The following is a 12690-nucleotide window of genomic DNA, read 5'->3' on the forward strand; positions in this document are numbered from 1 at the left end:
TTTTAATGATATATTGTGTCTTTTTTTTTTTTTAGGGCACACTATTCCATGACTTTGACATATGACCTTTCAATGGTATACTGGTCATGGATATTTTTATCCAAAACTTTTTTGATGGCATACTACATTATAACTATAAACTTTTGTGACATACTATAAAATTAAATTTTTTATGATCGTACATAATAAAAAATGTTATACTATAGTATAACATTTTTAGTATAGAAAATCATGATCGTACATAAGAAATTTTATACAATAGTATAACATTTTTTGTTATGTATGATCTTTTTTTTTTTTTTTTTAGATGAAATAATGACCTTTTAATGATGTTTTCATGAAATAGCTTGTATGCCTTGACATTTTTTATGGCCCACTATGTTATGTAATTGTTAATGACATTTTTTGTGACATACCACAACTATTTTTTATGATATATCAATTTTTTTGGCATATTACATTAAGCAGCTCCAATCCCATCTGTATTAAACTTAACATTTTTGCACTGTGATTAGTTATCTGCAAAAATAAAGATGGCACTTAATATTTTGTTCTCGAAAAACAGGGTTTTCTAACAGCACAGCATCTAAACTCAGTTTTCAGTAGAGAAAAGTAGGCAAAGTACTTCAGATCTGACTCACCTTTATTTAATATTTATATAACCATCTGCCATCGTATATCTACTCTGAGTGCCAGATTATTACAGAGATGACACTAGTGGTATTCTGACAAAACATTTACTATAATGAGGGAATCTTGTGTATTTTTTTTTAACCTGGATGCAATTTTTCCACATTTTTGTGTCTACTGACTAATGGGAACTAAACAAAAATTTTGAAATTGGTCCAGTATATTAACAAGAAGGCTGCAGCTGCCAAATGGGCTGCAATGTCATCAATAATACAGCAATACTGCAATGAAATGTACATTGTGCTTGTTTTTACCACTGACAGGCTCAGATGATTATAAGTGTGACAGTATCTCTGAAGGACCCATACTGGACCAGTTTCAAAAGTTGTTGTTCCCATTAGTCACTTAGATGTGCAAAAAAAAAGAAAAGAAAAAGAAGGAAAAATATGGTCCAGATTAAAAAATGCCCTTTCCCTCTAGTGATACACGAGGCTCCTAAATCTCCCCATGTGTTAGCAGATCGTCTTCAGACATTATAAGAGGCCTACAGCTCCACTTCTCTTCTATAAAACTCAGACCTCCTTGCTGAAGGATCCAAGTGGAAAGGTGTCTCTTACTTAAGCATCACACTTCACAGCATAAATAGTGGATGCACAAATACAAGCCTGTTTTCTCATGTCGAAGTCTTTGTCACTCTTGCATCACACCTCCCAGTCAGAGGCCTGACATCAAGCAGAATCCGCTGTTGAGTCCTGTGAAGCCGTTTTTCCATTTGTCCAGAATCACTTCAATGCTGCATACTCAGCTGCACACACAAGACAAGAGCAGGTCGTTCTGCCACCAGCGAGGCAGCGTCTCCACAAACAGCTCTGCATTCAGGTCAGCATCTGCTGCAGGTCCTCCACCTCCAGCTTCCACATCCGTCTGTGAAGTGCAGCGAGCTCGGAGAGGTCTGCCATCTTCACGGCTCGGATGACTGGCTCCGGGGAGACGGCCTGGATGACACCCATCACCATGACATATTTGCCTGTAGAAACAGCAGCAGGTGGCCAATTGTTCAGTGACAATAGATTCAAGGAAACAAGGACGGTGATATGGGGAAATGTGGCTGACTCATACAGTCATTTTTTAAGAGCTTAATGTTCCTGCTTTAAGCACACAATCTGCAATTGACAGGGCTGGCTGTGGAAGACTTACATATGAAATGAATGGTTAGACGACAGACTGCTCGGTGGCCTCAACACTAAATAGTAACATAAAAACCATACAGGATCAGCAGTGGTGAAAGGTAAAAATAATTCATTAAAACAAAAACCTTGCCTTTATTTGGCATATGACAGTAATGCTTCATATGCAGGAATCCTGAAATTAGATTAAATAATTTTTAAGACCCTTTACATACAGTTTAAGACCTCATTGCTGCTTAGAAATCTAACAGGTTACATCAGCGACACACTATAATTTACATTTACTACACACTGATTGTAAGCAGCAGCACAGCTAAACCGTATTAGTGTGTGATAACTCCTTCGACTAGTATATCAGTGCAACATTATTCAAATAGACGCAGTGGGAGCAAAGCACAAGAAAAGGAACTGAGTGATTAACCCAGTGCAAGGTTCAAGGTAAGGTAAAATTCATTGTATAGTATGTCATAATATTTATTGTATGTTATATAAAAATTCATAGTTTTGCATGTCCTATAAAATCTCATAGTGTAGTATGTCAAAAATGTCATAGTGTAGTTTGTAATAAAAATGGCACAGTATGGTATGTGATAAAAATGTCATAATAGTGTGTAAAAATATCATAGTAAAGTATGTCAAAAAAGTATCATCGTATAATATGTGATGTCATAGTCAAAAAATATCATAGTATAGTATGTAATAAAAATGTCATAGTATAGTATGTAAAAAAAAAAGTCATAATAGAGTGTGTAAAAATGTCATAGTATAGTATGTCAAAAAAGTATCATAGTATAATATGTGATGTCATAGTCAAAAAATGTCATAGTATAGTATGTCAAAAAAGTATCATAGTATAATATGTGATGTCATAGTCAAAAAATGTCATAGTATAGTATGTCAAAAAAGTATCATAGTATAGTATGTGATGTCAGTCAAAAACTGTCATAGTATAGTATGTAATAAAAATGTCATAGTATAGTATGTCAAAAAAGTATCATAGTATAGTATGTGATGTCATAGTCAAAAAATGTCATAGTATAGTATGTCAAAAAAGTATCATAGTATAATATGTGATGTCATAGTCAAAAAATGTCATAGTATAGTATGTAATAAAAATGTCATAGTATAGTATGTCAAAAAAGTATCATAGTATAGTATGTGATGTCAGTCAAAAAATGTCATAGTATAGTATGTAATAAAAATGTCATAGTATAGTATGTCAAAAAAGTATCATAGTATAGTATGTGATGTCAGTCAAAAACTGTCATAGTATAGTATGTGATAAAAATGTCATAGTATAGTATGTCAAAAAAGTATCATAGTATAGTATGTGATGTCAGTCAAAAAATGTCATAGTATAGTATGTGATAAAAATGTCATAGTATAGTATGTCAAAAAAGTATCATAGTATAGTATGTGATAAAAATGTCATAGTACAGTATGTAATAAAAATGCCATAGTATGTAATAAAAATGTCATAGTATAGTATGTGATAAAATGTCATAGTATAGTATGTAATAGTATAGTATGTGATAAAAATGTCATAGTATAGTGTGTAATAAAAATGTCATAGTATAGTATGTAATAAAAACGTCATAGTATAGTATATGATAAAAATGCCATAGTATGTGATAAAAATATTGTATAGTATGTAAAAAAGGTCATAGTATAGTATGTAATAGCATAGTATGTGATAAAAATGTCATAGTATAGTGTGTCAAAAAATGTCAGAGTATAGTATGTGATAAAAATAAAATACAGTATGTCAAAAAGTGTCATAGTAAAATATGTGATAAAAATGTTGCATTATAGTATGTCAAAAAGTGTCATGGTATAGTATGTGATAAAATATTGTATAGTATGTGATAAAAATGTCATAGTATAGTATGTGATAAAAATATTGTATAGTATGTGATAAAAATGTCATAGTATAGTATGTGTTAAAAATATTGTATAGTATGTAAAAAAAAAAGGTCATAGTATAGTATGTCATAGTATAGTATGTAATAAAAATGTCATGGTATGTGATAAAAATGTATGTCAAAAAAAGCCATAATAAAATATGTAAAAAGTGTCACAGTATAGTATGTCATAAAAATGTCATAGTATAGTATGTCATAAAAATGCCATATATGCCATATAGTATGAAATAAAAATGTGAAAGAAAATAAAAAGAAAATAAAAATGTCATAGTATAGTATAGTATAGTATAGCATGTAAAAAAAAAAAAAAAAAAAGTCATAGTCATTGGCCTGTGCCCCCGGGGTAGCTGCTCCTCTTCGCCTAAAAGTACAGCAGTTTTAAATAATTTAATGACCTCTGGTCTGGTGTATTTCTATAGAAAGGTAGAACACATGTATATAAACATAAAATCATTGCAGTCCTTTTAGGGTTTACTGACGATTCACAGAATAAATTTACCTTGGGACAAACATGGTTTTCCTTTGGGGATATTGTTGACACCTTGAACAGCAAACGTCCCCGTCTCATCCATCAGCAGCACGATGTTTCTGTCCAGCTGGACATCCATTACAGTCCCCTGCATCCACACCAGTGACACCAGCAGAGTGCGACCCCTGCCCAGTTTGATCACAAACCCATCCCCGCTGTCGGCGGTCCCCCGGCTCTCTGCTGTCCTCAGCTGACCGGACAGCACTTTCACCGGCGGTGGGCGCTCCCTACCTCCGGCTGTGTTGCCTGTTTTGTTCATTACCGACTGCTGCTGTCCTTTACAGGTGGTTTAAGGGGCAAAATGTTTGTATTAAGCGCGTCCCGCCATGACAGGGATATATACCGGAACTTGTGGACGTATCTTTCCGGAAGCAACAACTTCAGTTCCGGTGTGGAATCCTTCAGAGTAAAAGCATCACCACAGTCTGTTAAAAAAACACCTTAGAGATGCCAAATGTGTACCTCCTTTTTGAGATGAACAAATCAAGTCAGGAGTTGTTTTTGATAAGCTGGGCATTAAAAATCTTATTATTATTAAACCGTTTTTGTGTTTTCTCTTTTAAACTCTTTCCAAGTATAACACTTAATTTAAACGATCACAAGAGCTGCAACCATATCCACCGTCTTTGCTGCAACCCGTGGTTTCACGTTGAATTATTTTGTCTTTTATTAGATTTAGACTTCAGTGCATTTCTTTTTATTAAAATCTATTTATTTATTAAAAACTCTCAATAGTGAACTGCAGATTAAAAGGATAAATGACTACCGTTGAAACACTAGTAGGGAGCACAAACATCCTTTCACTTTGATGAACACTGCTGAGATAAATACCGCTCTAAAAATAACTGCACAGGCAAGTTGTGCCACTCATTAAAAAACACTGGGTTGCTTTTAAGCATGCCTTCATGTATTAAAATACAGGGTTGTTTATCTATCTGTCATGCTGTCTCATAATACACCAATTAACCCTGCAAGTCATGAAATAATTGTGATACAGGGCTTTATCACATTAGTTTTACTTACACCAGTGATAACCAAGGAAATAAAAGTTTGAAATAGTAGCCTAATATGGATTTTTTTCTACAGCCAGTGTTATTTTCTCAGTTAAGAGGTGTTCTGCTGAATAAAGCACTTTGTGGGATACATTGGAACACAGTGCTGGCCATCATGCTTACAGCTATATTTAATATAAGCCAAACACCACATATCACAGCAGGCTGGAGGGCCCTGTAAACACAAAGAAACCCTGCAGGAAAACATGCTGCAGTGTGCAAGGAGCTGCTACTTGGGAGATTTATTTTCCAGCATGACAACAACCCTTTAAAGGCCAATAATAAAGTTCTAGGATGGCCAGGCCCAGACCATAATCTAATCCACAATTTAGGGCAGGGCCTGTGTGCTCTTCACTGGATTTGAGTTTTGTAGAGACTGGGAAGACCTGCATTGTTCAAACATGCAAAACTTTGGTTCCTAACACAAAGTAATTAAATAAGAAACCAAATGTAGTAATGTTACATTTGTAAGGATGCAAAACTGAAACCAGAAAAGACAAACAACACTCCCCCAGTGCGTTCATTTCATTAAATAAGTTTTATTTCTTTAAGAATAACTGAAGAAAAGTGTTAGCAATTTCTGTACAATTGTTTCATCATTTTTCCCTTGGATTTGCTGAAAACTTTGAATGATCATCAGGGCTGAGAAATGTTATGCTGCCACATAGTGCACTTTAAACCTAAAAACAATATGATTAGTCCACAGGCAATCCGTCCGTTTTCCTCTGAATGTATTCCAAGAAGTTCCTTAAGCCTCGCTGTTGACTCCAGTTTCATTTTTTTTTCATTGGCTCCAACACTCAAACCCAGTTCCGAAAAAAAAAAGAGGCACATTAGAAATACTGCCATTTTCCAAGGACTGTGTCTTTGATTGCATCGACAAACTGTGCAGGCACCCAGTAGACCCAATATTGAGACGCTTCTGTTGGACCCAACTGAAAAGCCTACGAGAGGGGGGAGAAAGGTAAGCACATTTAGCGATAGATGCAAATCCACATGACGTGTAGGTATTAAATCAGAGTTAACAATCTAAAATAAGGTCAGCTGGAATGATGGATGCATGTTTGCAATATAACAATGCTTTTAAATGAATCAAAATGCTGCCTTTATGAGACCTTTCCATTACAACCTTATTAATTACTCCAAAAGCTATTCTGAAATGCAAAACATAATAACTGAATTACTCTATACTTCCTTCTTTTTAACCTCAAAATTTAAAGTAAACAGTGTGGATCACTATCAATGATGGGCTTACTATTTTATAAGGGAAAAAAAGCTTGCTGCCCACTGACATTTAAATCCTCATCTCCTCTTACATCTCCTCCTGAGTGATGCAGGAACATGCTTTGAGCGAGGAGCTGCCACTTTGGCTGTATCAAGACAGCTGAATTGTACAGGAATAAACTCCCACGCATTTTTACTGGCGACACAGTACAATCTCGCCAATCTACGTGTTCAGACAGTGGGAGGTGGAAGTAAACCGCAGCAACAAGGAAGCAAGAAAATATGGAAATTCCCTCAAATTTCCACTCACACAGTAGCTTAGATTTTAAATACTGAGAGTCATTTTCGCTTAAACGCACTTGTGGCCCACTGCTGTGACACTTACAGCATTATACAGCCAGTTTGTACTAAATTTAAATGTATCAGATTACATATCTGGTCTTGTTTACTTCACACTCAAACTATCAAGGTCAAATCCACAGTCAGTTATTTGGCTGAAAGAGTCATCAACTCATCATACCGAGCTCATGAGACCACTCGATTCAATTAAGTTACTTGTTCTGGGGTTTTCATCTCACTGACAAAGAAGAACACAAGTGCCTTCAGACAAAAAGGTCAATCTAGAGAAAGCACTGACATTTCCCACTCCATTGCAGAGCCCAAAACAGCAAATGACGACCCCCATCACTCTGATACACACATATTACAGTGACTTCAGTGAGCCGCTCAACCTGCACTGTTCACTAACACAAAAGATCCTTTATAGACAAAGCTTAACCAGTCTAAATATATCATATTGCAACAAACATATCTGCTCTGTCCTTTAGCTGTTCCCTATACACCAAATGGTTATGACATCATGCTAACAATAATTACTTCCAGGTTAACAACTGCCAATTGTTTCAATTGTGATGTTTAGTAAAATTCGCAAACATTTTAATTTCTGTTGTCATTTTCTGCAATTGTTATGTTCTGACATAAATGGTTAAACACAGAAGTCTGACCTACCCGGTGTTTCTGCTGTGCTTATTTTCTGCACTGTGTTGCTTTGCTACTATCTCTGATAAACCAAATCTGCCAGCATAGAAGCTAAGCAGTGTACTGCTGTGGACGTAATTTAATCAATATCAGTGTTAGGGCCATTTCATAGTCGACGAAAAGGCACGCAGACGCGAACACATTGGCTGCCGTGATGCGTGCTTGCGTCTCAAAATTTTGTTGTCCATTTTTTTGATACGCGACGTGTGTAATACCATGCGTTGCCAGCGTGGATGATAATGCAAGCGACGTACTTGAAATTAACCATTTTTTGTTACTCACAGAAGAAGCAGGTATGAAATATGGCGGGCAAGGAGGAAAAACTTTGCAAACCTGTATGGGCACACCCCTATTTTTATGACAGTTCTAGTGCCCTGCACTCTAATAAAATAGCAGTACTAGCTAGCTACAGCAGTACTAGCTAGCCAGAATGTACCGGTGACTCTGCTACACCCTATTTCACGAGCGATGTATTGCATTTCAAGTGTCGCCCGTGTCGCTTGCGTTCAATGTGTTGACTATGAAAGGAAGTGTGTTGCTTGCTCGCATTGCGTGTGTCGTACACCATATTTAGAATATTTCCTTTACATTACCTTACACAGTAACCAATCAATGACCAATAATTCCAATGCTCTAAAAATGACTGTTTTTGTCAATGGAGTCTGGTGGCTTTGAGACAGCGGCTTTAGTTCCCTGTCAGAAAAGGCTGTCTGACAGCAAGGTAAAGCATGAATATATTCTAAATAAAGAATATGCTTAAACTGATACAGGTGTTTTTAAGGCAGGCCTTACTTAAGGTGGCTAAAAACTAACCAACTGAAGCAGCGTTTGCTCACAGGATGCGGGAGATTTCTACACAGAAGGTATTGTAAACAAACAATGTGATTCGATCTATGCAAATATCCTAAACCTGTCCTTCTTAATTTTGACTTTGTTCCGTGACCGATGTGCATGATGTGTGTCAGCCTCGCACCATTTGGCATCATGACTGTTTATAAACAGTAAGTCTGGCATGCAGGAAGCAGCAACAGCACATACCATCATGTGATAGTCCTCGTGGCCTTCGATGGGTTCAGACACTACATTTTTAATGGAGCCCATTGGGACTTTCTCCGTTCTCTCTGCAGAGATAAACACACACAAACATGAAGAGAATTTAATCATCAGCATGTTTGTGCTGCGGTGAATTTAGCAAAAAATGAGGCCAGCTGTGATCTCACCCTTTGTTCCGATCCACAACTGATCCTGCTCCAGTTTGAATGTAAGTCTAACTTTTCCTCCGGACTTGTTAAACATTCCGGATAAAGGCACTGTTGGTAATCGTTCCTGTTGGTAGGAAAAAGTAGTTAAGGCTTTGTGTCTCTTGTTAAAATCATTTAGTTAAGATACATCTGCAAAAACAGCTTTGAACAGCTGAGGCAATCAACACAAGTCAAACAGGAACAGGGACAGACCTCCCTTAATCTTCTCTCACCTTTGTTCCTTTAATAGATGGCATTATGTCATCTGGTTTACCTTTGTCCAAAACTTTCCTGTGTTGCTGAAATAACAGTGCATTTTTAATATCACAAAACTCCATAAATATTTTACTCTATTCTGCAGAATGCCGTTTATCTCACCTTTTGCCTGCATAAAGGTTCCTTCTTGTTCTCTTCGGCTTTAACTTCCTGCTGAATGACCTCTTTGGGTGTATTCACAGCTAATACGTCATTTATTGTAGATCCTACCACCATTATTTTTGCACCATTTGTAATCTTTATTTCACGTAGCGTCTTGTCCTCTGGAAGCAACCCTTTGTACATGACTTTTTGCATCGCAGGTGGAAGACCTAGGAAGACAAAGAATATCAAATTCTTACTCTTTTAAAATCACTCTATATTAAGTTGAAGGTAAGCTACTGAGCGTTCTTACCAGTGAGAGAATGAATCCTCTCTTTTAGTTTGGCTCCGGTGTTATCAACAGGAATTTTCAGATCATACTTATTCTTGTTCCAGATAATCTTCAAGTCCACCGTCTCCTGGTCACCATCTACATCGTCGCCATTGCTAATACTAGAGTCCTGAGTTGTGGTGTCTCCTGCAGCTGTCTGAGCCGTGCTTTCTGTGTCACCTTTTTCAGCATCCTCACCCAGTGGTTCAGCTTCTTTTGGCTTTGCCTCGGTTTCCATTATGACCTCTTCACTTCCTGGAAGAACAAGAAAATACTGATTTGAATCCATTCAGTGAAATTCTATGTAGCTGCTTAGCACAAAGCTGTTGGTTCTCAGAACAGTATGCCACATAAATGGAAATATTCAGAGATACACACGCGGCATGTCTTAGGCCTTGCGATAATCACATTTCAACAGTGTACAGTACATGCCCTCCACACAAGAGCAATATCTATTCGTCTTTGTGTTAAGTAACCACAATGAAATACAGCCAAGTGAAGCAAAGTTTCACTTTAGTTTGTGAAACTGAAATTGAAATGTATTCCAGTAAGTAATGCTACAAACAAAGAGGGCAAAACAACTGATTGATTCATTTTGACAAAACAGCACAGAAGAAAATAATAATACAACATAAAATATTTTCTATCAGCCTGAAAGGTGTAAGCTAAAAACTTAAGCATATTACACCTTCCCCTCTAGCAATACACGACCTGTTTGGTGTAAACACAAACAACACACAAACACAGGCTACTATATTCCTATCATGCTAATTTCAAAATGTTACTTTGATCATGTAAATTAAACTACATTTTTTTAAAAGTGTGCTTTAAGTTTTCAGTTACTCACTTTCCATCAATTCACCCCTTTAACTGAGATACAATGACTTCATATATTAGTACTTACAAGTGCTTCCTGCAGTGTTTTATACCGGCTGGAATTAATAACCACCTCAACTAAGACATAATGAAACATTACTACTCCTTTATGAAATAAAACAATAAAGCAGCACAATTATTTATATGTACTGGGAGACAAAATGTGTCTGGACCTGAAAGGGGGGAGAACCCAGCTTACCTTGTATGTTCTTTACACATCACACACTCCCCTTTAGTCATATTGACAATTACTAATTTTATTTCTGACTGTAAACATTCCTTGTACTATTTTAATATCAGCTAAATCGAGTTAGAGGCTTTAATTTAATAAGCAGGGGGTTAGTGTTTTTTTCCAATTCTTGTGGTTCTCTTTTGAAGTACAAAATAAATTATATTTCTTTCATGTGCATTTCCCCATGACGTTACTACCACACAATAAGTTGCATATGAGTTTTAGTGTAACTATGAGTCGACAGTTTATGTAGTCTAACATCAGTTTCGTTTTTCTGCTCACCCCCTCTCTATCTCTCTCGTGGTTTTTCTAGCTCTTTCCATCGCTTATATTTTTTATAAAGGCAGCGACTCTTACTTGTATGTTGGGTGAGGGGATAAATAAAAGCAAACGACTCCTGAACAGAAACAAACAGACATGGCTTCTGATATAAAATACGTACTCGCAAAACACTGCATCTTGTGATACGGTTGGCCTTACTGGTTACAAAACTGGTATCGTTAACGTAACGTTACCAAACTGTTTCTTGATACTCCGTCGTTAGCATTAATAAAATATCCACATTTAATTGACTATGTGACAGCAAAAGTTAACCAATTCAAACCCAACACTGGTTAAATGTTCTTAAATTAACTTCAGTCCTCACTGAATTTAGCTAAATTTGACTGCTGTTAGCAATCGTTAACGTTAACTTAGCTAACGTTAGCTACAACACTGGGCAACATTTAAAGATAACCGTTACATGAAACGCATATCTACATAACAAGGCATTAATGGCGTCTTAGATTAACATGCCAGTTACAAACATGTGTTACATGATGGAAAGTATTCAGGCTCAATGTAAAAAAATATTGCTGTGTTTTCTCAATACCCACCATCCTGGGTCGCCATGATGATTGTGTACAATCTGTTGTAGGTTGAGGCAAAGAGAGTACAGACAGCAGGATGATATCGGATATTCACTAAGAAGAAGTAGACCTCAGCGAAAGTCGTGTTCAAACGCACATTTACGCGTGACAACAAACTTAACAGAAGAAAAGCAATACTTTTTCAAAATGGCGCAGAAAATGCAGTTTTACTCACCGTTACAACGTTTAAACGTTTCTAGTTTCAGTTAACCGGTGGACAGGAAGACGCAATGGATAAACGCATGCGCACTAAAAAATAACTGCAAATAAAGTTTTTTGTACAAAAGCAGTTGTAGTTATCATTAAGCAAATACTGTGTCGCAATAATGTAGTCAAATAAATTCATAAATCCGAAAAACAAATATTTTAATCATAATAACTGAAAACACGAACTAATGTCGTGTAGCTACATCCGGGAATTTTTGGCAAACACGGAAGTGAGTGGTACAGAACCTTCTCGCTGTGCTAAGGTTCTCTGTTGTTGTGGCAGCAAGAGCAGACACCGAGAGGTGGCACTTTACTCAGTGGCTATTGGATGAGTTTTTCTTCTTTCTCCTTATTGTATGACGTTTGGGATTTTAAACTATGCATTATCGCCAACTATTGGATTCTGTGAAACATTTCCAACTATGGTAAATTAAAACTGAAACCCCCCTCCTCCTCAAGCCTTGACAGAAACTCCCATCCAGACAGAAAGTCTTTGATGGACATGGTGGAAATTCCCTAAAATAACTTTTAAAAAGACAATCTTATAGTAGCCTACCACATATCACCCCCATACTCTATATCTCTGTGTTGATTTCACTGAAGGATTAGTTTTTATTGACATTACAATAATTTGATTCATGTATGCATGATAATTGGATATCAAACTGACTATTTTTTGTATAAAGGCTACTTAATTGTAGGCTATAAATCTAAAAATTGTGCCACAAAATGTTGACAAATAGACCAAAAAGAATGATCTAATATGCAGGTTGAACAATTTCAGATTAGTGATGGGTTCATATGACCTAAACCTCTCATCTTTTATAACGTTTGAGAACAAAGAATGATTTTTTTTTTAACTGCCTGCTGCTTTAAAATACAACACATTTGACTGTTAATATTGCATGCATTTCCTACTTGAACTTTCATGATAATTGCATTTTATTCACCATTGT

The 12690-nt window shown here is 36.3% G+C and overlaps 2 protein-coding genes across 3 annotated transcripts; both read right to left on the reverse strand.

Moving 5' to 3' along the window:
- Positions 1-363: 363 nt before the first annotated feature.
- Positions 364-4619, reverse strand: rmi2 (RecQ mediated genome instability 2). Its single transcript, XM_049561356.1, has 2 exons — positions 4239-4619; positions 364-1657 (listed from the first exon to the last, which is right to left on the reverse strand). The coding sequence occupies exons 1-2, from the start codon at positions 4525-4527 to the stop codon at positions 1506-1508; spliced, it is 441 nt and encodes a 146-aa protein (XP_049417313.1). The 5' UTR covers positions 4528-4619; the 3' UTR covers positions 364-1505.
- A 1220-nt stretch (positions 4620-5839) lies between these two features.
- Positions 5840-11854, reverse strand: ubfd1 (ubiquitin family domain containing 1). 2 transcript variants are annotated; one of them, XM_049561348.1, is made up of 7 exons: positions 11703-11854; positions 9494-9766; positions 9202-9410; positions 9057-9122; positions 8803-8908; positions 8621-8703; positions 5840-6264 (listed from the first exon to the last, which is right to left on the reverse strand). In XM_049561348.1, the coding sequence occupies exons 2-7, from the start codon at positions 9747-9749 to the stop codon at positions 6154-6156; spliced, it is 831 nt and encodes a 276-aa protein (XP_049417305.1). In that variant the 5' UTR covers positions 9750-9766; positions 11703-11854; the 3' UTR covers positions 5840-6153. The 2 variants fall into 2 exon arrangements, with proteins under 2 accessions (XP_049417305.1, XP_049417306.1); XM_049561349.1 differs by lacking the exon at positions 11703-11854 and adding an exon at positions 11495-11649.
- Between the last annotated feature and the right edge of the window lie 836 nt (positions 11855-12690).

The sequence above is a fragment of the Epinephelus fuscoguttatus genome, linkage group LG19, assembly GCF_011397635.1.
Source record: "Epinephelus fuscoguttatus linkage group LG19, E.fuscoguttatus.final_Chr_v1".
Lineage (NCBI taxonomy): Eukaryota > Metazoa > Chordata > Actinopteri > Perciformes > Serranidae > Epinephelus > Epinephelus fuscoguttatus.